Source organism: Epinephelus fuscoguttatus, linkage group LG17 (assembly GCF_011397635.1).
Source record: "Epinephelus fuscoguttatus linkage group LG17, E.fuscoguttatus.final_Chr_v1".
Classification (NCBI taxonomy): domain Eukaryota; kingdom Metazoa; phylum Chordata; class Actinopteri; order Perciformes; family Serranidae; genus Epinephelus; species Epinephelus fuscoguttatus.
This window is the reverse complement of record NC_064768.1, coordinates 24,308,190-24,334,976: the sequence shown is the minus strand read 5'-3', so window position 1 is coordinate 24,334,976 and position 26,787 is coordinate 24,308,190. Positions and strand designations below refer to the sequence as shown.

Here is a 26,787-nt window from a genome sequence, read left to right as displayed (position 1 = left end):
AGTGACCATCAGGTGGCAGCAGCATCACACAAAACAGTAATCCAATGTCCTTAATGATAAAATGGTTTTCAATTGATGCTGCTATGATGCAACATAATTCAGATTGTCTGTCCAGTGCTTTCATGAATGAATAGCTGAGCATTAAGTGGCTTAAAACCAAGTAGTAAGAAGACGTCTTCTTATTCTTTAGTTAAATGCCATGATAAAATAAACTGCACTTGGTGTCAGTGTCAGCCAACACAAGGTGCCTCCACACAGCCGTCTCCCACTCACCCGATCCTTTCTCCATCTGTATCAAAAAGTGGAGACCTCTGTGGGGGGGTGGAGAGGACGGCATTATCGTCTCCGGTGTCCTCGTCGTCGAAGTCAGAGGTGTTGAGAAAGTCAAAACTCTCCAGAGCACTCTCCACTGTTAGACTTAGGCTGGATGACCGGCTCCGGTGACCTGGGAGACGACACTGGGGGGAAGAAGAGATGAAAATATTGGTTAATTATCCTTTACTCTTATAAATAATAATGGAGAAGTTAACCTGCAACAGTTCATTTCATGTTGCTCAAATTATTTCTGATTCTGTTGCTTGATGTTTTGAATCAGGCCAAACTCACAGTCAGTATTTTTATGTGATTCTCCATATGTTGGCATTTATGTTGGTAAACCCAGAGATTAAAAATACAGGTAATGAGTAATTAAAAGCGATAGTTGGGATTTTTTGAGTATTACAAACAGTAGACAACTGTTTGTATGCCCCCAATTTGGAGAAGGAGGCTGGAGTGCGACACGGGAAAGTAAGCAATGTACTGCTATGGAGGGGTCAGCAGCAAAACATATTTTAGCCACCTAAAAAAAAAAAATCAATATCAGTTTAAGTGTATGATATATTTAGAATATTTTCACTGCTGTACCTTGCTGTCAGACAGCGGTTACTTACGCGGAACTGAAGCTGTTATATCGCCCTCTTCAAAGCCAGACTTCATTGAGAAAAACAGATTTAAATATTCCCTAAATATACTGACTATCAAAAGATCTGACTCGAGATGTACACAGAGGATAACCTATATGTAAAAAGCCATGTGTACAGTGAAAGGTCTGTTGATGCCAGTAACAGAATGTTGCATTTGGTTTTCTTAAAATTATACAACCAAATTTTAAACTTCAATATGTGCTGATAATAGAACTCACTTTTTCTCAACTTTTTCTTGTTTGATCGATGAGGAACTGAAAGTACTCTGAGTAAGTACTATGTAATGAGAAGGCTTTAAATATTACCTAATGTAATTAGTTACTATTTTGGACAGAGAACCATGTAAAATGAATAAATGTAATAAAACATTTGTTTGAAAGTAACTTGAAAAAGCACTTCTTTCTTTTTAGGTTCTTTCCCATATAAGGTGTTGTACTCATTTAAACGAGAAAGGGAGACAGAGAAGAGTCCAGTCACCTTTAGCAGGTCCTCCAGACGCATCACTTCCTGCTCCAGGTCCTGCAGCTCTCGGCAGCGGTGAGTCAGAGACTCCAGTCTCATCAGCAGGCTGTGGATGGCCTCCTCCATGCTGCTCTCCAGGAAAGCCCTGCTCCCCTCTCCTGCCCAGCTCAGACTTCCTCCTCCCTCTGTCGAGCTCCCACTTGGCGGCACAATTTCAGAAGAAGTAAGCCTCTTCACAAGCTGCCTGGTCAGGCTGCCCGCCTCCTCCGTGTCCAGTTCCACAGGTTTCAGTTCATCATTGTGGTCTAGGAAAACATCCTCTGGAGCCACTGTAGACAGGTGGCCGTCAGAGCAGAGGGACGGGGCAGCTGAACCACAGTTGGAGCCAGAATTTCGCTGTGACTCTGTGCGCTCCCATTCAGAGTCCTCTGCCACCTCGGCTTCATCACTGGCCAGGCTGGCACTGGTTCCCCTGCTTCCTCTACTACCCGTCTCCCCATCCTCTTCATACTCCTCCTCCTCCTCCTCCTCTTCCTCCACAAAATGCTCCTCAGGGATGGAGTCCTCCCTTGTTGGGACGATTTGTGTAGGTGATGGGTCAGTTTCTGGAGGGGTGACTGTGATCTCAGGGTTGGACTGGCCGGGGGAGTGGGAGCTTGGGGCGGGACTTGGCGTGGAACCAGAGGTGTCTGAGAAGGTGAAGGAGAGACGCTTGCACTCGGCCACACCACAGCCACCATTCTCGAAGACATCATCAGGTAAAGTGGACTGAAAGGAGACACAGGAGTAAATATGTGTGGCAGGAAAAGAAATCAGAGCATCTAAGGTGAAAAAGTACAAGCTCTCAAGTGGAAAAAGAGATGGCAAACACACTGAGAACATCCACTCAAACTCCACTTTTCTTTATAAATTCTTATGATACCATCTGTTCAACCAAGACAGAATCACAGGAAGGTAGATCTGAATAGAAAAACCTTAAGAGCACATGCAAATAAGCATGCAAACAGTTACACATGGCATTCTGTAACCCACAGAAAGGGACTGGACAAGCCCAAGTGTGTCCACACCAGCAGAGGAGTACATCCCCTTCATGTACGTGAGGAAGGGGGCACACAAAAGTCAGGTTAGGAGGGTCGAGGGGCCACAACACACTCACATAGACCTCCAGACTGGATTTGGGCCTTGGCCGAAGTGAGGCCAGGTCACCAAACGAGCGACTGCGCCTTAGCTTCTCAAGCAGGGTGTCTCGGAGCATGTGCAGGAAGGAGAGGCGCTGGCGCTCCACGGGATATGGCCGCCACTTCTTTACACAATTCACGCAGGCAAATAGGACGAGGTGTTGGGTATTTGAGTGGGGGCAGGTGGGTGAGATGCAGTAGGGATGGATACACGTGTGAAGTGGGACAGAGTGTGGGTAAGGGGGGTTTTTGATGTGAAAATGCAAAGGAGAAGAGGATAGCAGGAAAATGGGTGAGGGTTAGTTTAGGGGTAGCACTAGCATTGCTAACATAAGCACGATGCATCAGCAGAAAAAAATCTGTGGTGAGGCCATGATACAGTATTCACAAAATAGGGTGCAGACACAGGTTAGTGAGCAGGCATGTGTCATCTCTTTCACCCAGTTATGAGCCAAAAACACATTAAATTCGAGCCTACATGGTAACTGTTCACTGTTTCTCATCACACTAATGAAGCTAAACAAGGTTCATGTGCTGGACTCACAAAGAAGGAGGTGTCCTGGAAAGTGGGGGTCTCTGGCGTGCCCTGGCTGTAGACTGACACTCGTCTCTGAAGTGCTGTGGCTTTGCTCACATTGCCAGATGACAGAGTGAGGTCCTCAACATCGAAGGGGCTGAAGTGGGAATGAAAACAAGACACTTATTGTGATTTATTTATGCCTACCTACATGAACTGTACGTGTGCTTCCATTCATTTGGCTTGGTCACAGAGGATTTATTTACTCAGTGAACGTGCATCATTTGTAATGACCACATGTCTCCACCAGATGGCAGAAGAACAGAAGTAATGTGGACTGAATTTAAAGCTACGACACTGCAAACAGTTACTGTAGGAAGATACTGACTGTGCAAGAATGCAAATACCTCAGCTAGAGCATGGACTGGGCATGAAATTAAATCATATACACCTCTAACACATTTTAGCCTCCTTGTGATGTGTCTAGCTCATTATCTACACTATATTGTTATATTTAGTGACAGTGAAGTGGGGCATTTTAGAGTTGCTATTATTATTATATGCAGTAATGAAAACTACTTTTAAATTGTATCTCAATATGTATATGATACCCTTGTTGTGTTATGGTTCATGTGCGTGTATTTTTGTATCAGCATTCCTGTGCATCCTTAAAAAGTCTTGAAAGACAATGACCTCAATAATGTAAAGATGAGGCATTAACTGGTGTTAAAACCAATCTTCCAAAAGTCTTAAAATGGCTAATACATGGGAAGTAGGATTTTATGACTTGTTTTTTCAGATGTTGTATTGAAAAATATCAAAATAATTGGTGACATCTTTTCAAAAAAAAAAAAAAAAAAAAAAAAAAAAAAAGAAAAATAAATATATGAGGTGCCGTGTATTTAATGCAAAAAGTGTTTTAAACTCTGCACAAAGGAAACTGAGGCAGTGGAATCCCACACACAGAGAGAGACAGCCAAGAAAACCTGTCAACAAAACGCTAAATATTTCCCCCCAAAAAATTGTTTTGTCAAAATAAACATTTAGGTAAAATTGTCCCTTACCCTTAATAATTGATGCTGGTTCGTATTTTTTCAAATTAACTTTTGGTTATTGTAAATTGGTCTTCAATTTCATTCTGAGTGGCATTAAAAAATGTCTTAAATCTAACTTGTGTTAAACTGTAATAACCAACTAATTAAATGACTACATGACACTCTACAATATAGCAAGTCATGAGGAGTACCATAAAAAGTGACTGCTTGCTAGACATTTAAGAGTCTACTTACTACCACGTGACCTCCAGGTTGAGTTTGATGGTCCCCAGGTCGTTGACATCTACAGCCACCACCTGAGGCATGGCAGTGAACAGCTCCTTGGTCTCACAGATCACACTGCCCACCAGCATGTGAGTGGCCAGGCCCTTCAGCTCAGTCACCTGATTGAGGCCAAACACAACATTTATCTACTGTTCAGGTCGAGGAAACGACTCTGCAGATTCTTCTGACATCATGACAAAAGTCAGGTGATTGTTGATGAATTGTTTTCTTACACCAGCTGTTATTAAATACGACCTATCACTGCAGTGTGAAACAAACTTGCACATAAGCAGAACGTCTGGTTTCTACATTTTTCTTTTCTTTCCCCTGCACAGTGTTAATTTACTGAGGTTAGTTTATGTGGACTTGGACAGTACCTTGATGTTGATGAGGTCAGTGATGAGAGGCATGAAGACCATCTCGTCTCCATCCCAACTCTGTCTGGAGTTCACTTCAATCCTTCCCTTCAACTTCCATCGCTGGCGACCGTAACGCATGAAGATCTAAAGGGAGGAAGCAGAGAAGGGACAACATTTAAATAATAACCTTATGGTTTATACTCTATAGCAACATTTTTAAAGTAAGACAAAATGGACCTTATGTCATCATTTCATTCTCTGTTTCAAACTCTGTTTTTCACTCTAACTTATTCCACTGAAAAGTGTATTTTTCTTCTTACCGACTTGTATCAGTGCAAAGTTTTTAAGAAGAGAGGCAGACGTTTTGAAATGAACTTGTGTTGGACATCCTGTTTCTATGTATTTCCGTCACTTGCATTGAAAGTGCAACAGTGGGTGAGGGATGGTTGATTGGCGAAGTTGAAATGAAGCGTTATCGACAGGGTAATTCCTTATTTTACTGCAAAACTCTCGACAAGGTGGCAACTGGCGGCAGAGAGATCACCAGGGAGCTGAAGTTTCGTTATATGACCATTGCTAATAACAACTGACTTGTCATTAGTAAATATTAAAATATAAAATGTGCGTTTTCTGTTTAAAAAGTACAAACGTTACGATTCCAGTTGTGCATACAGCTGATAGGCACATGGTTTGTTTACACGACATAACATAAGTGAATAATTAACGCGTTCAGTGTGGACAGAAAGTGATGCTCACTTACTGTTAGGTGTAAAATTCATATGAGGCACACATTTCCTATGGACAGATTTTAAAAAGTGTGTACACTTGCAGTGCACAGATGATGCATAGCCAGGACAGTCAGGAATTTTTTTTTTTTTGCTTGGAATATGGGACAAATTAGGGCAGCAAGACGGTGGAATATGTTGTAAAAATAGCTCCACATTAACAAGCCAAAAAATAACAAAGAAATAAAAAATGCTAACTACACTTAGCATTCTAATTCGCCTGCTAGTCACCGATTTCGGTGCGCGACAGACTCCTCATCTGAGTCTGACTGAGGCTCAGACAAGGCTGAATCTTACTAATGCTAGCCATCTTGATGCATGCTGGAGCAGCTCTGTGCCAGCAACTGAGAAAGCGGAAAGTGAAACCTAGCACAAGCAGCAGTGGTTAAAGCAAGGTTACACCCACAATTTCTCAATGAAGGATAAAGAGTAAATCTGCTTCCAGCCTCTTTTCAGAGTTCTTTTTTAAATTATGTGGGGAAAACCATGTTAATAGCAACGTTACATACTTTAAAACATGCCTGGTGGGGGACATATAATTGTAAATTGCCCTGTCCTAACTCACTTATCTAAATGGTTTTGCAATATTTCACACATGGATTTCAATAAGAAATGAAAGTTGTTCTTGACAACCTGGTGTTACATAAAAAAAAGAAGAACTTGCCTCATACTGGTCTCCAGGACAGAGCCTCGCAAAGCCTGCCAAACCTGTCGGAGAGAGGAAATTAATTTTTAAAACACATTTGACAGGATATGGAGGGGGAAAAGCCAAGCCAAGTAACCTGTTTTGTGTTTAGGTGACTTTAGTTCAGTTTGTTCAGTGTGGCATGTTCATGTGATGAACTTGAAAAGTGTGGACATGCTCCATACAGTAGGTGGGTGGTGTTACTTGTCAGCTCATCACCAAAAACATTCTTGTAAACATCAGTTGATCAATGCCTGTTATTTAAGATATAGGTATGTGAGTTTTACTTGTGATTTAAAAGACTTGTTCTCACCTTTCATTTTGATATGAAACTCCCCGAGCAGGTTCTCCAGTTCACTCTCGAATGTGCTCATGTTCTGGAGAAGTGAGAGAGATAACACTGCTCACATAAACAGCTCTTTGTTACACAAGAAGAGAACAACAATAGTAATCGAGTTATCTCCAAAGACTTAAACAAACACAGTCATTGAGCTGCAGGACAACGAGACAGTTAGTGTAAGTCTCAGCCCTGATGATGACAGGTGTGTGTGTGTGTGTGTGTGTTATCAGGATTTAAAGGTCATTCTGTAGGTATGTAACAACACAAATCAGTGTTTACAAATGACAGTGTGAGCAGTAATCTGTGTTAGATCTTCAAATTTACTGTGGGTGTTGTCAGCTGTAAAACAATGTGTAATCCATGTTGGTATCTATATGTGACATCATGCCTCATTTTTTCCTCTCTCCTCAAAAGTCAACTTGTCCTCCACTCTGTCAGATTATTGCCCACAGTCTTCATTATTCAAATAGCTTTATTCTATGTGACTTTTACAAGGTAAATAAAAGCATTGTCCAGGGCTGAAAAATGAAGCCAATAACTGCAGTTCCTTTAATGGCCACTTGAGGCTGGCTTCAGAAGTAAGTCAATCCCTATAGACCCCCATGTTAAAATGGCAACCTTTACAGCAGAAATGATCATGTTTACAGCCTGGTACAAAAATGGTTTTGGTCTTTATAGCTAGTTTCAAAGTTCATGAGAACAGTATGGAGGGTGAATTTCTATATAACTCCCCCTTTACATTTTATAAAGGCTTAAAGTTACACATGATTAAAGGCTGTGACAGGCTGTCTGCCAGTTGTGTCCTCGGCTTCTCCTCAGCAGAACTTGAGGCTTCAGAACGGGAGTCCACAAACCAATGAGTGATGTCACGGTAGCTACGTCCATTATTTTGATAGTCTATGGTGGTGATAAGCCACTTACAGCCCAGGGGCCAAATCTGGCCTGTGACAGGGTGCTAGGTAGCCCAGCAACCATCTTGTAAGTAACAATGAAAATAAACTGATTCAAATTGGGAGTTTTTTAACGTACTTTAAATGTAAATAAAGTGCCAGAGTGTATAAAAACATCAAAATAGAGCTTGATTTTTAAAAAAAAGTGACAGGGAAGGATCAAGCCCCAAGCCCACAGTTGGAGAAACATCCTTTGCGTACACCTGACCCATGCAGGGCTGCTGTGACTGGATTTGACTCTTGGCAAAGATACGTAAGGGCAGCAAACGTCGAAAGGTTGAAAACAGTCAATTAATTTTATATATATATATATATTGATAAATATTATTAATGTTTGTTTATTGACTGGCGAACCCTGGCAAAGCAAGCTGAGTATCCCTGGCCTCTATCAATTTGCTAATTCTTGCTTCCTCAGTGAAACAGATGCTCTATGCCAGTGGTTCTCAACCTTCTTTACATCAGGGATACCTAAATGGATACATATTAGGTCACGGACTCCCATTTGATAAGAAGTTTGTATCAGGGACCTCCGACTGAAAAGATTTTGGTTGTTTTTTTTTTCAGTAGTTGTCAACTAGAGCTTAAACAAGTACTTGATCATCAACACAAAATCAATTGGCAACTATTCTGTTAATCAAGTCATTGTTTTAGTATTTTTTTTAAGCAAATAAGCCAAACATTTGCTGGTTTCATGCTTCTTGCATGTGAAAATTTGATGCTTTCTTTGTCTTACATGATGATAAACTGAATTGGTCTGGATTATTTTGGCCTGTTTTTTGGATAAAACATACCATTTGAAGACGTCACTTTAGCTTTGGAAAATTACACAGGGCATGTTTCACTATTTCTTGCCTCTTTTTTTTAAAGATTATTTTTTCAGGCTTTTGTCTTTAATTGACAGGAGAGAGTGAAATGGGGGAGTGAGAGAGAGTGAGGGGATGACATGCAGCAAATGGTTGCAAGCTGGAGGCAAATGCGTGACCGCTGCAGCGAGGAATCACCTCTGTATATGGGGCGTTGGCACTATCCACTACACTACCGACCCCCCACCTATTTCTTGACTTTTGATTGACAGAATGATGAATGGAGAAAATCAAGGGCTGATTCATCAATAGTGAAAATAATCATTAGTTTCAGCCCTATTGTAAATAACTGAGGTAACCCTGGAGAAAGTAAAACTTATTATCAGAATAGTGACTCTTATGACTTCTACTCACACTGGGCTCACTTCTATACTGAATTCAATCGTGACAAATTATTCCCTCAAGGACCCCTGTTAGGAGCCTCTGCTTTATGCCAGTACCTCAGTGTACTCCTTGTAGCGGCGATTGACCTCTGCGATGCTCTCCTTGGTGCCTTTAGTGGAGGGAGAGGAGGAGAAGGCCTGCTTCATCCGGCTGGCACCATCCCTCAGACGGCTCTGGATGCAGAAGGCCTCGTACAGCTCGTCCACCTGAAATCACACAGAGTCCCTCCATCTTTAATAAATGTTCCACAAGGACAAGCACATACATATACACATGCAAACTTTCACATTCATTAGTGCGCGCGCACACACACACACACACACACACACACACACACACACACACACACACGAAAGAGAAACTTCTGCACTAATGAAATGAAGCGAGTCTTTGAAGATTGAAACCCTCCATACGTTATACATCAAAACATCCCTGGGCAGGAGGCAAACTCCCCCAAAAAACTTCAAACTGTCATCTAAATTATTCTGGATGTGTTCACATCTCACTGGGATTCATTCAAGGATGCCCAGCACAGCTTTAGGCCTGAGCAGTAGTCGGTAACTTTTATCAGCACGTCTTCAACAAGAGCCAAAATACATATTAGAATAAAACACTGATGAAATGTATTTTAGAAAATGGTTTTAAATGAAATGTGACTATGAAGAATTAGAACAATGTTCAGAGACAATAAAATGATAGGAAAAAAATTAAAGAGTAAGTCAGATAAGGAGGGACGGATAGTCTTTAAGAGAGATAAGACAGAGACAACTGGATGAATGAGGAGAAAAGCGTCTTGAACAGAGCAGATACAGCTGGTATGTCTCAGCGTAACTGTATTCTCCAGTGGCAGACGTCTATGCTGTCCCAGTCTGCGACCCCAGCGGGACACTCTCAAAGCGAGGGAACAACAGACGGTGTTTAGAGCTCATTTGGAGATGTCTGCCTGACTTCAGTTTGCAGCACCAGCCTAATCTAACCCAAACCCACAGGGAGAGAGAACGACTCCACAACATCCGGCTGCCTTACTGTGAGTTGAAATGTAGGAATTTTAACTGGGATGACATAATCAAGATGAGATGAGCAGTAGTAGATCTGCTGCACACAATGGTGAGAAATTTACTTATTTGGAAAAGTGATGGAGCTTATGGGATCTGAACTCTGCTGGCTTTTTAAATTACTTCAATTTTCATTCCCTTTCTTTAATTTTCTGTATGTTTTCTCGTCATCTCATCTCATCATTCAAAGATTTTCCTCATAAAATTGTAACAAGGTGGTACGCTAGATATGTCATTCAAACCAGATCCAAGATCATGCTGGTAGGGCTCTTCATGGGTCTACAGAAATCCTCAAACCCAGGACCTGTACACGTACACATCAAGGTTTATTACAGACAATCTAGGTCCAGGTTGAGTCCAATTCTATTAGCGGGTGTCTTGCCCGAAACGTCTGTGTGGCAATATTAAAAACTCAAATTGGAGTGTGATCTTTACTTCAATAGAATAAAATCATCTGAAACATTATCAAACATTATATAGAGTAAGATGTATAAGCAATTAGCAATTTTAATTACTGGGTTTGTTGTCCATAACAAGGTTGGAAATTTGATGCAGCCACTTGGTAAAAATGCAATGCACTCAGACATGAACAAGATCAGGTCTGTAACATTTTGGGCAAAAATGGGTCAGGTAAGTATATTCTTTTAAAATTAATGGACCTTTGAACAAATTTCCCAGGTTGACTAGGGTTAGGGTCCTTAATTTTAGACCTGCATAGACCTCTATATGGTGGTGCTAGAGAAAAAAATCAGACCACTAAAATCAGCAGGATTCATCCTCTGGGGACCATGAATGTCTGTGCAAAATATCATCGCAATCCATTGTACAGTTGCTGAGGAATTTCAGTCTGGACCAAAGCAGTGGACCAACCGGCCCACAGAGCCACACTGCTAGCATGGCTAAAATAAGCATATATACAAACTATATTTAGATTCAGTTGTGATCTACCATATCAAACTTAAAGTCTGTCAATTCTCCTCAAACAACAGAAACAAAATATGCACTTTTGCTGAGTCACTCCAAGTCATTTCTCCCAGAAACACAATTTACCAGCAGTCCCAATCTTCAGCATCCTGACTGTCTAATTTCCTGGCTTCCCGATTCACATTTGATCGGAGTGGCAGCCGGGCAAAACAAAACACCTCTGGTGAGCCTCATCAAAGGAAGTATTGCAGCCTGGCTGACGAGAGCGCTGAAATATTGATGCCTCGCGCTCTTTATGGCACTCATTAGGGAGAAGCGGGAGAAAATGGGCCATTCTGGCTCCTGCCGTCCTAACAGCATCTCTGAGTGTTTGTTTGTGTATCCTAGTGTCTGAACCGCACACTGCCAGCATGTTGGGGTGAGCAGACTCTGTGTCTGTGCATGTGGACATGTGTACATGTGTATGGAGAGCATGTTATTGTTGTGGTGGGCGGGCACAGGAGGGTTTATGGTAAAAAGTGAAAGTGGAATGTTTAGGCTTTGAAAGACGGGTAAAGTAGCCTGATGATGTTATAATAACTTATGTTGGCACAATTCATACAGAAAGCGACCACCCATATCCCCCCAGCTCCACTTCAAACCACCCAGCCCCTCTCAGCACCCCCCACCCCCGACTGGGACCCAGCCCCGTCTGTCTGTCTGTGGTATTTGGTGTATGTGGCGGGGCTGCAGCAGCTGAGCTGAGCCAGCTATAAAATATCCTCCAACCACAACTGTTATTCTCAGCTCTCATATTCACATTGAGCCCTATCAGAGCCAACAATCGACAGCTTTAGAACACGTTTGTTTATGACAAAACAAGAGAAAACATGAGCAGTGGACTCTACTTTAGATCGTGGATGAAGCTGAGCTGAAGTCAAAAGAAACACATGTTTATCCAATTGGACTTTTGCAATGATTAAATCGAGAAATCCTAAATTATTGTTCTGTCATAAATGAGTAGACAACTACAATGAGTTATTCATGTGGAGAAAATTATGTGTAACAAAATCAGGCATTCACAAACTGGGGTTGATGAATAGCCGTCATTTTTCTCAGGCAATCAGTAATCATATCATTATCAGCTAATTAAGCTCATTTTTGTCCCAAATTACAATAGCCCCTCGCTGCCTTCAAGGAAATGTCCTTGTGAAGGTCAGCCAAGCCCCACTCCAGAGGACAGCCATCAGCATATTGCTGCTCCTTGGGCGTGTTTCACCCCAGAAAAAAAAAAGAGACGTAAAGGCAAAACACAAAGACAAGGCAGACAGCTCGACACAGGCAGGTGAATAAACTGTGTCATAAAACATAAGGACATGGAAATATATATGTGGCACACACCACCTAACAAGATGAGTTTTTGTTTGTGTGAGGAAACTGGATCTAAAAAGTCACGCTTGGAATGATGACTTTTAGATTAATTAAAAAAATTAATCAGCACCAATCTGAATAACCAGTTAATAGTTTCAGTCAGGTTATAAACAGAAATGTCCAAAAAAAATCACTGGTTCCGGGTTTTTAAATGTCATTATTTTCTTGTTTGGACACACAAGCATGTCTCCTTGAGTTCTTGAGATGTGTGATGGACATTTCTTGCCATATTCTGACATTTTATTGACCAAATGATTACATACACTAATCAAGAATATAATAAGCAGAGTAACTGACATGAAAATAACTGTTACTCTAATTACTGCCTAATGATTGTATGCTTCTGCAAACCAGTGAAGTTACAGTTTATATCCATGTCTGTCCAGACTCATATGTAGCCATGACAGCTGACATGCTTCATGCATTGATGTTTCTGCAAAACGGCTACAAATTCTAAAACATGGATGCTTCACACACATCCTTGCAAAACATTATGATGTCACAGTGAAGCTGACCTCTGACCTTTTGGATATACAATGTCTTGACCTCATAATTTTATTCCATTAGACATTTGTATAAAATTTTGTAATAATTAGCGCATGAATTTTTGACTTATGGCCAGAAATGTGACCTTTGACCTTTACACACCAAAATCTAATCGGTTAATTCTTGAGTCTCAGTGGATTTCAGTGCCAAATTTTGAGTAATATCCTCAAGGTGCTGTTGAGATCTTGTGCTCATGAGAATGGGACGGATGGACAACCCGAAAACACAGTGCCTTCTGCCATGGCTGTTGCCGGTGGAGACAGATAATTGAGTTTTTGGTCACATTTTTCCTGAATCAATAGCAATAATTTCCATAAACATGTACAAATACAAACTGTGACACCAGTGTGCTCATATAAAGGTCTACTTCAATACAGAAATCGAACCTGCTTTAAAATCCATCCCATAACAAAAACATCTGAACCTTCTTAATGAACAGATATTAAATGTAAATGTATTCTACACTGAGTCCTCTATCGGAGACAGAGTCCCTGTATTAATTACAGCTCAGTGAGACGACAAAACCTGAATGGCTCCAAGACCAAGTGAGGGATTATGGGAAAATCTTTATTGGGAAATCAATTACGCCCAGGGTGAGGATAACGTGTTCACGTTTATGAAGGGTGAAATATCCATTTTAACTTCTTATTTTAAGTCCCTCTGTAGCTAATCCTTGTGAAATTTACAAATAATAATGCTTGTCTGGTGGTTTAACTGAGCAGTCAGAGGTAAGTGTGCTGGTTTTTATGAAGTATCATTGAGAGCTTTAAAGGATTGTCTCTATATCTACTGTATATCTGACTTTAAACTCAGGGATTTCAAATACGAGCAGAGAATCTTTAGGATACGGGAGGAATCCTCTTAAGATATAGCCATTATCCTGGATTGTAGGATGAGGTGCACACACACATACACACACTTTCTGCCAGAGGGTGAGTGATTATAAGCAGATTAAAACAGGCGGGCCACATCAAACAGCATCAAACACACAAGCCCCTCCCTAGGGAGCTGTGTGTGAGTGTGTGTGTGTGTGTGTGTGTGTTGGTGGCAAGATTAGCATTCAAGGGAAGAGGGGAAAGCAAAAAGGCCCTATATTAAAAAATAATCACATGCAAAGTATTTACACTCATTCTGGATTGAATTTGGCACATGATTAACGCACACGTTCCCTCTCCCTCTTGGAGGAAGGGGAGGCGCCTGGCAGCTGCTCTTCTCACCTTCAATCTCTGTCACTCTCCTCTTTAATGATGCCCTGCTGAAACTAGCGGCCAACACGCACACACACAATAGACCCCAACCCGTGCAGGACATCATAGGGGTTGTACCGGGCCACCTGCCTCCTCCATGTGTGCCAATTACTGCTTGGACATCTGCAGGCAGCCAGCAGCACGAGCAGGAACAAAAGACCAGGCTGATGTGAGTCACAAATGCACACTAACAACTTGCTGATGGATGATTGTTAAGTCATCGCTCACGGCAGCTGTCCTGCACAAAGACAGACGCCTGCGCCCGAACACTGACAAACACGTCGACATTTACTGTAGCTCACAGCTGCTGAATATGTAACTGTCAAGAGCTTTTTTTAATGTCGTGTTCGGAGATGAGGTAAAGTACACGTGCTGCTTTTTATCGGACTCCAATTTTATTCATACTGTGTTTCTGACAATGCGTCACTGAAATACACTCAGTTTATCACGAAATACTTACTGACTGATCATCTAACGCTCATTTACGCACATTCATTTTTATATCAGGCACTCCAGGTGTTGCCCATTTCCTGCATATTGCTCTATGGAGGCAAATTTCTGTCTCTGAAGTACTCATCGCTCTGTTTGATAAAAATGGGAAATATAAAAAGTGAAAAACATGTTTTTATGTTTCCATTTTGCAGACACGGCTTGACCATGGAAAAAGCTTCATAATGCTCGACACCGGCCAATGTAGAGCGTTCACATGGACATGACTAACCCCTTCATGATGTGAGGTTTAGATATTTGAGCATGTAAACACCTGGGCTTTTAGAAAACCGCATAAGCCCTGTAGGTGACACAGCATCAGTTTACAATGAGAGCCACTCTTTATATAAAGATGAGGCCAGCTCTTTGTGTGTGTGTGTGTGTGTGTGTGTGTGTGTGTTTAATTCCCTGACCTCAATACTTTTGTGATTGGTCAACTCTCTTTGCTGGACATTCAGCAATTGATCTCACTCAATAGCTATCTGCTGATGCTGAGGTTTAGAAAATGGACCTGTCCTGTGAGTGTGAGTGTGAGTGTGAGTGTGTGTGTGTGTGTGTGTGTGTGTGTGACTGTGAGTGTGTGTGTGTAAAGCCAACAGCTGCTTACAGGGCAGGCAGTGGGCATCAAGGGCTGCTAGTTGACTTGGCACAGGCATAAGTTTGACTCGTGAATCCAGTAAGCATCCTCTTCCCAACTTTTCTTTATATCCTTTATTAAACCAGACAGGTCCCACAGAGTGCTGCAGGAGTGAGTCCTAAAACCCACACAAGTTAATATGTTTGTACTCCCAGTTCCCTCGTCTCAAAGTCAGTGTTTTTTTTAAATGTATGATCAGTTAAATGCCTGAATAAGGTCTGTTATTAACACTAGGTTAAGAGATTTTCAACTTTTGTTTCACTACATGAAATACATCAGTAAATACCCCACATGTGGCCTAAATTTTGGAGCCTTTAGGTGTCTTAAAAAGGTGGCTGTTAATTACCTCCGCCAAGGAGGTTATGTTTTCGCTGGCGTTTGTCTGTTTGTTTGTCTGCAAAATAACTCAAAATCTTCTGAACGTATTTTGATCAAATTTTCAGGAAAGGTTGATAATGGGACAAGGAACAGATGATACAATTTTGGTGGTGATCGGTTGAAGTGAATAGGATAAAATAATAAAATGGCGGGAAACCTGAGCTGTTTGGCGGAGGTCTGCGCTCTCCGTGTGCTTTTCTAGTTGGTTAAATGAAATTACAGGATGTCATCACATGAACACTGACTGGGACCATGAGGAGAAATCTTTTTATGATCAGGGTTATAGCTACTGCAGTGATTGTTAAGATCCTGGATATGTACTGCAGTAATTCACCAAGTGAAGCTCTTGCTATGAAAATCAACATATGGATTACTAACTTTATTCTTAAAAGGTCCAGTGTGTATGATTTAGCAGATACTATATTGGCAGAAATATAATATAATAAGTATGTTTTCTTGAGAGTATGATCACCTGAAAATATGAATCGTTATATTTTTGTTACCTTAAAATGAGCTGTGTATATCTATATAGGGGGCAGGCCCTTGTCCACAGAGTCCTCCTAGTTGTTCTACAGTAGTTTGTTCTGAGCTACTGTAGAACAACAAAATCAAACACCTGCTCTAGATAGGACAATTTGCATTTTCACGTTGGCCACCATAGTAAGCAGCCCCTCTGTGACAGGCAGTGTTAAAGAAAAACACAAATTTCTTTTTCTTTTTCTTTTTTTTTTTTTTAGCATAAAACAGCTTAAATCAGTGTTTTTACTGTTTAAATCACCAGGTTTCTTTGTTTTGGAGAGGAGGAGACCTCTGTGGATAATTTGGCTCCCAGTAAAAACGCCCTGAACGACTGCATCTTAAGTTATCAGAAAAAAAAAGTTGAGCACACATTGGCAGGTGCTGGGCTAATGCCCCATATACAAAGTGCCGAAAAGCCTCAGAGAAACACTGATTTGCAATGTGAAACTGTTTTATTCTTTGTTTTATTAGTTTTAATCACCTAGTCTGTTTGTTTTGGAGAGGAAGAGACCTCTGTGGATAATTCAGCTGTCAGAAACACAGAGCACTGAGGTTTCAGCTGGTTGCAATCTGCAGTCCTCACTGCTGGGTGTCATTAAATCCTACACACAGTTCCTTTAAATTACAATTATCTTCAAATGACTACTAAAAGTAACAAAGAAGACCTAATTGAAAGATTTTTACATGTCCAATGAAACTGATGTTGCACAAGGACATTTCAGGTTGACATTAACAAAAGGTGCATCCAACAGTGTCAGAGCATCTGTTGGAGAAAGCCTTGTGCTACACTACAACTCCACTTCTTACAGTGAAATAATAGTAAATCATAGCGTTTGTTACAGAAACGCCAGGGGAGAAACTAGACACTGATGTGTTAAAAAATTTGTGAAGAGAATTTAAACTATTTAATATCCAGCCAATACCCTGCACAGTTAGGCAATAAAAAGACAAGGGTTTAACAAAAAGAGCACTGGTACATATTTAGAATGAAAGAGCACAGGAGTGCTGGATTTAACTTTCTTTTTAGTTACGCTTTGACTTTTGAGGCTTTTTACCTGCCTGACAAGATAAATCAGTCACTCCTTCAAATATTTACAAGTGCATTCAAATCTATTTTTGCACAGAGCCTGAAAGAACAGAGGAGCTTCAGAGTTGTGTTGGATGCAAAGTGAGAAGGCTCTGAGTCTGCGTGTTTGTTTTAACTGCATCCTGTGACAACCTCACAAGACAGAACAGGCACCGATTCTGCTTCTGCTTTTTCTTTGTTTATCAAGGTCAAAAGTGGAGTACGCAGGCAGGAACATTTCCTGAGTTTCTACGACAACATCACCTGTTTTAAAATGACACTCATCAGACCTTATTTCTATGTTCCCTCTTTTTATTACTCTTCCTTAAAGGACCCTGCCAGTTGCTCCACACTGTAGCCTGAACTGCCCTGACCCAGATTCACAACTGTCTTCAACCCTTTAGACACACTTCACATCTGTCCAAGGTGTCTCTTGGTCTTGTGTCATTTAGTTGTGTGCATGTGTTTACGGGACATCTGAAGGTGAGGTTTTATAGTCTGTCAGGATGTATGTGAACACAAAGGGTTAAGGTCACCCAATAGCTGCCTCCTCAGGACTTCAAAGGCTCCGTCTTCGTGTAACCATGGTTACCTTCGGAGCAGCGCAGTTGTTTGGATGTGTGTATTCTGATTGCCTGCTGTCACGTCTGATTTGACGCACAGCGAGGGAGGCTATTACAGGACTACAAAGAGAGGATGTGGAAGAAAAGTCACAGAGTGGTGAGACCTTGCAGGGGATTAATGTCCCCAACTGGCATTAATGGAGGGGACTACAAAGGAGGATATAGGAAAAATGTCCGCCTACCTGGCAAACTGTTGCCTTGACCATTAAAGTCAGATGACAACAAAAGTACTTCCTGAGCTTGACAAAGTCAGTGGAGCGAGGAGTCACTCTCTGTCACTCTGCAGCCACAATGTTGTCATTTTTTCACTAATTTTTGTACAGATTGAATAAACAAGATAACTGTATCCCCGTCTCCAGTCTTGCTAAGTCATACATAGCTAGCCTAACCAGCGGCTTGCTGTAGCTTCATACATAAATATAAAAGTTTTCTTCTTATCAAACTCTTGATAGGCATCGGCTGTAGCATGTTACAAGTCATGCACAAGTAAAAAATTTTTTTTTTTTCAGTTTTTTGTTCCTTTTTAAATTGTACTTCTGCTCCTTTCTCTGGTATAATTTTAACCTCTTTCTGAGGAGCACCTCCACTGCAGATCCCAAGTTGCCAGACGCCTGAAAGACACAGAAGCACCACCTGTCTTTCAACCGCGACGTGATGACTGAGTAAAAGCATGGACGTATAAAGAGATCTGTATACAGCATTGGAAGTGGGGCCCCGTTCATTCCTTGAAAGGTTTTCACTGGCACATGAGACCAAACAAAAGCTTGATTTTCACGGTATGAAAGTACCGGGATCTTCCACATCACTGGGCCCACAGAGCAGGTGCAGTAAAGACTTACAGCGGCCAAGTAGCTAAGTTTCGGTTTAGCATTCCGCTAACCTGATTGGGGATAAAAATGATTTAATTCCAGACTTTAATAGTGTTCAAAATAGTGAAAGGAGTCATTTGTGACGCTCAAAAAAAAAATTTATCCCCTCATGTACAGACAGCTCTTTCACAATGTAAGTCTATGAAAATGTTTTTTGGTCCTCATGGCATCCCATGACGGACCTAAAAGTTGTAATTCCACATTAGGCCACTACATCAAAGGTGCTTTTTTTTTTACTGGTACTTGAGTAGGTTTCTTAAATGGTAATTTTCACTTTTATTTGATCCATTTTTTCAAAGTCTGTCACATGATGCCATTGGGCCCTAAAAGACTTATTTCCGCTGACTTACTTTGTGATAGAGATGTCTGTAAATCAGTGGATCTTTTTTTTTTTAGCATCACATCCTCCGGAAAATGACTCGGCATTTGATCCATTCTGTCCAATAACATTTTGAAAGTCTACACAAGCTCCACTTATGAAGGGCCGGTGGAAGTTAGTTGCTCGCCTGCTGTAAGTCTATAATGTGCTTGCTCTATGTGTCTCACACTACCAACTATGTGGATAATTTCTACTGCAGTACTCAAGCGTTGTTGGCTTCATTAGCTACTGAGCAACTTAAATAGGAATGAACAGCACCCTGTCTCCAACTTTGCTATCCAGTTCTCTTTATACATCCATGTACTTTACCCAACTTACCCAACTTCCAACAACAGTTTTAAGAGAGGCGGGCATATGCACCAGCATCGTGCTTTCTGAGTGACTGTGTGGGTTCCAGAGATGTGGAGAGACGTCAGGTGAAAGGAGGTATTGTGATGTGAAAAATTAATCAGCACTTGATGGAAGCTTTCCAAATATAGCGCACAAATGCAAAAAAACTAAAGACTCAAGTCCTCTGATGGATATATTTAAAGCATCACTTCTTACCTTGCTCATGTGAAACTCCAGACGTCTCATGTACCTCTCGATGGTTTTCATTTGCTGCAGAAAGACAGAACGCACAGGAACTTAGTAGTGCCAATAAAAGCGCAGCTACATCTGTTTAAAGCTGTGAACATAATGATTCATGTGTCCATACTACAGAATATAATGAGGCACACTTTGCAAGCCTGTCAAAAAAGTGGCTCATGAGATCACTGATGATCATTAAATGTATGTCACAAGTTGAGAAAAAAATGTTTAACTAAATGGTATCTGCTGTTTCTATATGCAAATATCTCACAGCTAATTCCTCCCAAGCTGTCTCTCCTGTCCCATCACACACTTTCTTTCTCTTTTATCCTCTTTCCTGCATTATTCTTCAATCCCGTCAGCCCCTCACTTCTCCGCTATGTCCCTCCTCCCTCTTTTCTGCTGCCTTTAGCTGTTTTTTCTTTCTTTCTTTCTTTTTTTTTTTAAACATCAAAGATGTCCTGCAACACACGCCAAACTTGGAGTGGTTGTTACAGCAGACCCTCCCCTCCATCAACTCACCTTGTCAAGATCGTACAGCACTCCCTAGAGAGAGAAAACACACACGCAGACACAAAAACACACACACAATCACACAGTTAGTACAGAGGGACGGCACAGCTGAGGCTGTGTAAGAAATGCAAAGAAGAAATCCTATTAAACACCCTTACAGCGGCAGCCTTGACTTGTGTGTGTGCGACTGTGTGTATTATAACAAATCTGTGATGCTTAAGTCTATGTATTATTATTGTATGTGATGCATTATCATAAAAAAATGAGCTGAGATCTAAAATGATCCCAGCTGCCAGAACTTATGTTCTTGCTGCTTTCGTACAGATATTTGTAAGATATAAGCAACAGTAGATTTATATACATGATGGAACCGACAGTGAGTTTGGCCTTTAAATTGTTTGACAATTTGAGAAATACACTTATTTGCTTTCTTGCTGAGACAAAGATGGACTCTCAGGCACATACACTAAATACCAGATTGACTGTGTTCAAAAATGAAAAAATCTGCCATCCAGCATCTCTTAAGCTCCAAAGCTTCATTCAAACAAACAAGATAATACTTGTCACTCAGTGAGGTTCGAGGCCCAGACACACTAAACCGACCTCAGAGAGCTTAAGGCGCTGAAAGCCCCCCCACTGCATTGCCTCACGTCACCCGTGTCACAGCCAAAAAGTTGCACACGAACACACCGCAAAGACTTCAACTAATGGTAAGTCACCACATATGTTCTGTGCCTGCATGAGAGGAAATAACTCCACACCAGCAGACGGCTGTAGTCCGTAATCGTCATTCAAAAAGGGAAACCGAGAGACCGTCTTGACGCTAGTTAGCTCTTATAAACACAATCCAATACTGAAAGAACAAAGCATATTTACCGCACACCACTGTACAATAACACAAATCATCAGGAAACGTTTCTGCTACAGAACTCCCTCCCTCTTGACTTAAGCTCTTTGTTTACTTTCCTCACTTCCATTTCTCGTCTCATGCTTTAAACTGAACTGCCAACCAGAGTCAGTTCATTCAACGGGCTCTGCATTTGCCAGCACCGATTCAGCATGTTGAATCATGTGGGAAATCAGTGGGCGAAACCAACTAGTGTTGACAAGGGCCAACGGTGCAGGACCCACCACAGAGACGAGGGCCACAGATGCTCACAAAAAGCCAAACCCTGACCGACAGCTGACCTTCGGCTTGGTGAGTAAGGGCTGTTACAGGGGCTGGTGGGCAGATTTTGTCTGTCACACAGAGGAAGGCTGAGCTAAGTGCCTCCTGGCTGTATCCTAACATTTACAGTACAGTAATAAGAGTCACATTGATCTTTTCATTTAAAGATATACTACATTGCCTAATAAACAATGTATAGACTTTTACAGAAGTAATCCCTCTCAGTTATCACTTATGACCTTCTCTCAGTGTGTGGCGGTGTATTTATCCACAGAGACTCTGCCCTCTGCCTGTATTTTCTTATTTTCTGTGCTCAGGACATTTATGGGTGTGTTCCCCCACAGGTGTTGGATGTAAGCAGCAGGTATCCAAGAGACACAGTGCAGAAAAACAAATATAACAAGGTGAAATGCCAAATGAAAGTTAATCTGGGGTTGGCTTTTACTTTCACATGCTTACAAACAGTAACTGAATATGGTATATCTTTAACTCTCGTTGAGTACGTGAAAAAGTGTATTTCCCAAAATGTCAAACTATTCCTTTAAGATGTGACTAAAGTGTTACTTGTATGTACGTTAGTTTCTCACCAGACGAGAGTTCCTCTTCATGTCCTTCATCAAAGACGTGAGTTTGTCCAGCTCCGTTTGATGAACTTCAAGATACTCACTACGGGACAAAAAGGAAAAGATTCAATGTAAATAACAGGTAGGCTATATAATGATAGCAATATAAACACATTGGCATACAAATGTTTGTGCCGTTATGTAAATATATGCAGCAGGAAATGTCAACAGGCTCAAACAGGCTGTAAACGTACACATTAAAGAAACTGATTACAAACATTTATGAGCTGAATCTGTAGCCAAACTTAAAGGAAATTTATGCAGTGAAGAGAAAGTGATTTTGTATTGGCTGACTGAGTGAACTGAGTGACTGTGTGTATGCAGTATAAGTGTCCATTAGTTTTTGGGTTACTCACTCCAGGCCTTGTTTGAGTGCATTGTAAACCTCCTCCAGTCTTTTGGGCTGCGGCTCTCTGGAGCTGCTGCCTCCCTTGTGTCCTGACAGGTGGGGCTTCTTTGGCTTGGACTGAGGCTTCTTCTGCACCGCCGAGTTCCCCATGAAAGAGTTACACCTACACACATCAACACACACACAATAGTGAGCACAATAGAGGGTCCCCTGTGTGCAGGAATTTTCTTAATCTTCTATGCAATTATGAAAACACACACACACACAAAAGCTTCATAGCAAAGCAAATGCAGGAAACAGGAAGATAATCTCTCCAACTATCCTCCTACTGACAACTAAAAGGTGCAGTTCAGAGCAGGTCGCAGAGGAAGAGATGTGTGGTATGAGCTGCAACTTATATCAAAATGTGTACTAGTCATAACTCAAAGTCAATCTGAACTCACAAACGTGACACACATAATATAATAATAATACAATGATGAAAACTGTAGTTCCAAAAGTTTTTTCTGAGGGGCAACCATGGTGTCAGACTTTGGTTCAGAGCGACTCACACAGACACAACATTACATCTCATATTAAATATTAAACAAGGGATTTCCACAGTGTTTCAGATAACCAGGCCTGCAGCTGCCTGTAATAATAATGCAACGCTGGATGAGATTTTTTTTTTTCAGCATGCTGAACATGCCCTTGGGCCAGTCTCAGCATGAATTCATCTCATCTGTCTGATGGAGAGAGCTCATCGAGTCTGTTCAAACTAAGATTACGCAGTCACACAGGACTGACACATTAGCCTACATATCATTCTGGAAACACTTTCAAACATGCAGAAACTCTCAGCATAACCTCAGAGGTGAACATCTTCATCAGTCACAAGGCTGTGCTAAATCGCATGTCTGTGGACACATGCGAACATGTGCTCTCCACCCCCCACTCTCTGTGTTTGACCTGTGCGAGGCTGCCATTTATCTTCTGCTGGAGTGAACTTACAAACACACTGAGGCACCATCACACTCCCGGCAATTAATGACATTCAAGAGTTCTTCACTCTTTTCCCTAAAGACCAGCATCCGTGTAACTGACTCAGGGGGGAAAGCCAACGAATGTGGAGTTAGAGATCTTTATTGGGGGCGCAATATGGCCAGATTGTTGCATCACTGTTAATGTCATTCTGTGTCAGGGTAAAAGTAAAATTCTTTTAAAATGGAAGCTTTAGGGTTCTGATAACAGTAATCTCGAGTGTTACAAATTTCTGATTTTACAACTTCACTCTCCTCCTCCATGTCTGACCAAATCACGTAACCTTGCGACAAAGCTGGATTTGTGAGATCATGCAAGAATCAAGCCCTGAACTTTACATAACCCTGAAGAACTCCCGCGGTAATAACAGTACTGCTAAATCTGTATCAGTGGACACATTTCTACCGTCTATGGTATGTACCATCATATTGCCCAACCCTCATTCACTAGTTGATAATATGGTTGTGTTATACTGGTATTGAGGATACCCCCAAAAAGAGACAAAATGCCCAGGAAACAAAGTTAAAGATGAATTTGACTGGTAGCATTATTATTACTATTTTTACCTTCTTTTTTTTTTTTGCGATATTATTGTTATCGCTAACTCCTAATTGTGAAGTGAAAATCTGATATTGTGCCGGCCTAGTAGATATATTTATATAAACAGCAGCAACACAGGCTGCTTTCAATATTATCGTATGTGTACACAAATTTAGGGCTGTAACTAATTTATCATTTTTGATTCATCTGTTTCAGATTAAAGATACAGTTGGTGACTTTTATGAAAATAACTTTGGGTCATATTTGCTAAAATGTCAGTATATTATGAAAGAAGTACATGAGACAGAGTGTGTGAAAAAAAAGCTGAAGAGTCAAGCGTGTCCATTGTCCATGTAAACTGCAGTCAAACTGTAGAACTAGGCAGTGCTGATCAAATATGAATCAAGATTCTGTTACTGCATTGTTGCCTCAAATATTTCAGAAATATATTTTAATGTACTGTCTAGCTGTAAAATGACAAAGTGAGTCTGGCCGGTAGGCGATGCTTAGAGCTGTCCACTTGTGAGCCGATCCCTCAAGATGCATGCTAATACCAGGTGTAAACAGGGCCTTAAGCCTGATTTATGGTCCTGCGGCGTACCTATGACGTACCTATGTCGTTGCCGTGACGCCGTTGTGAACCCTTCGAACTTCTCCGTCACTCCATTTTGTCACGGTGCAATTCACCGCCAGAGCGGTAGGGGGCTGCGTTCCTTTTCTGAATGGTTATCGTTGTCTCTAGCTGATTCTTTGTTTAGCTTCCGGCTTTTCCGGTCACAGTGAACAATGCCGACCAAGAGAGAGAGAATCTTGCTGGATCTCTTGAGTTGTTGGATGTCGAAGAAGGAGATGTTAATACTGCAACATCTACATCGCAACAGAAGATGTTTAAAGATGGCGGGAATGGCGCAATCTGGAAATACGGAACCGGAAATGCATTGCTACCAAGCAAACAAATCACAGCCCTCTCAGTCTGCGTTGGGTCTGCGTCGCCTCGACGTGTAGTTACATTTTTTGGGGAGGTGCACGTCAGGCTACGCTGGGGGCTACGGCGAGCCTCCTGCGTAGCCACGTACCCTACGACGTAGGTACGTTGTTGATTTAACGCAGGACCATAAATCAGGCTTTAAAGTTGTGCAGACAACTGTGGACAAAGAACCAAAGCACTCCATCTTCAGAAATGGTTGTCTGAACAATTTTAAGACTTCCTGGATAAATTATATTTTTTTGTATAGCTCATACTGTCTGACCCTCACTGCAAAAACCCCAAACTATTTGATTCATAATCATGCAAAGCAGAGAAAAGCGGCCCATCGTCACATTTAAGAAGCTAAAATCAGCAAATGTTTGGCATTTTTGCTTGATAAACTAAAATGATTCATAGATGATCAAAAGTCCATTAATTGTTTCAGCATCATGTCCAAGTTTGTTTCTCTGTTCAAATAAAGAAGAAAAAAAAAAGCCCAATTTTCTCCACCTCACATCAGTCCTCCCTCTCCTTACATCAGCCCATTTTAGGTCACACTCATCTCATCCACTCGTGCACATATCAGCTTTTAAAACCACTGCAGATTTAGCTGACAAATGACATTTCCTCAGACTTAATGAAATGATCCCAGAGTCATCTCAGGGACAACGCGACAACCAATTCCAGTGCTCGACAAGTTGGAACGTGCAACGTCTTGCCGCGTGCCAGAACGCGGCACAACTTAAGCTAAGCTGCCACGAATGTAGGGCACTGCTGAATGAGAGCGCTGCGTAGCCTTGGGGTCACGCAAGCTGCAGTGTAGAAGAGACACACATATATACACAGAAACACACATATGCATAGATGCTAACACAATTCCATACTGATTTATAATTGTGACACAGAGTCTGCAGCATGCATGCATGTGGAAATGCACACAAAACATACACATGGGTACACACATGGTAAGCCCTTGCTCAGTAAGACTAACACACTCCAGTGGCCTCAGAAGCCACATCTTTGCAGCTTTCTGCCTCGCTCATTATCAGAATGGTAACTTGTCAGTCGCTGTCAGTCGCCCACACACCCGAGTCATTCCAACCAATTACCCCGTTCACTGCCTGAGCAGGGAGGAAAGAGACGGAGCAGCGTCTTCAAATAGGTTCTCTCAGCAGGACCAGGGGCTGCTGAAGAGGACCATGCGTCGACAGCCAAAACTTTGAGATTGTAACAGATATTTTTGAGTGTGAGCTCACTGTCTTGTGATGGAGTGACAGCCATCACAGATGAGTCAAAGAGGAAGGAATGCAGATAAAATCTAACACCAACTTCTGCGATCTCCACCTTCTTCAAACCAACTTGTGGCTACAAATGAAACAATCATCATGAAACTGAGTTTGCTGTGTGGTTCTGCAATAGAATGCGAATCATCCCTCAAGAATTCAGTTCCTTGACGGGATCCTGAGACTTGCTGTGGCTCGCTAAACATCAGGAAGGTTGGAACCAGATTACTGAGTTAGTAAATTCCTTCTATGTGTGTGAGTGATGTTTGGATCTTGGTCTGGTTACAGTGATGGATTTCTGAAAGGGATATTTCACAACCAAACACAGACAGGGCAAGCTAAGATAAAGGTTTTGCAAGACTTTTTTTTTTATAACCAAAATTGTGTTGAAGCCAACATTGTTTGTTCTACAGGGGTATACAGGGCAGAGACCAGAGTCCTGCACAGGTTTTATTTTCAAGACCCACTCCCAAACCTAAATCATGATGTGCAAGTTCCTCCCACAGATCACGTTTCTTATGGGTTGCCCGCCAGGTACCTGACCTGATGCAGGACTCGGTCAGAGGCTCAACAGTTTGATTTTAAAGGCAAAATATTAAGCATTTTTTCAGTATTTTTTTAAGAATAGTTTCTAAGCAGTGAGTCGATGTCCTTTTCTTAAAATCCTGTCTTTGGGTTTGAACATGATTCTTTCTCATGTGTAGTCTTTTCTTTTTCCATCAATATTATGAACACCAGTTAATGACTGCCAGTGAAGTCACTATGGTTACTGCTTTGGAATCTGAAGATTTCACACGTCACAACTTCT

The 26,787-nt window shown here is 41.4% G+C and overlaps 1 protein-coding gene across 4 annotated transcripts in view; it reads right to left on the bottom strand.

The window, feature by feature from the left end:
- ripor2 (RHO family interacting cell polarization regulator 2) overlaps positions 1-26,787 on the bottom strand; it is a 105,052-nt gene that overhangs the window by 5,903 nt on the left and 72,362 nt on the right. For all 4 annotated transcript variants that reach the window (XM_049601702.1, XM_049601703.1, XM_049601701.1 and 1 more), the window contains exons 3-14: positions 22,177-22,332; positions 21,785-21,863; positions 20,039-20,062; positions 19,493-19,546; positions 8,861-9,010; positions 6,581-6,644; positions 6,247-6,290; positions 4,816-4,941; positions 4,409-4,557; positions 3,147-3,276; positions 1,440-2,192; positions 274-458 (exon numbers count right to left, since the gene is read on the bottom strand). In XM_049601702.1, the coding sequence (XP_049457659.1) occupies positions 274-458; positions 1,440-2,192; positions 3,147-3,276; positions 4,409-4,557; positions 4,816-4,941; positions 6,247-6,290; positions 6,581-6,644; positions 8,861-9,010; positions 19,493-19,546; positions 20,039-20,062; positions 21,785-21,863; positions 22,177-22,332 (1,914 nt within the window). The remainder of the gene's footprint in view (positions 1-273; positions 459-1,439; positions 2,193-3,146; positions 3,277-4,408; positions 4,558-4,815; positions 4,942-6,246; positions 6,291-6,580; positions 6,645-8,860; positions 9,011-19,492; positions 19,547-20,038; positions 20,063-21,784; positions 21,864-22,176; positions 22,333-26,787) is intronic.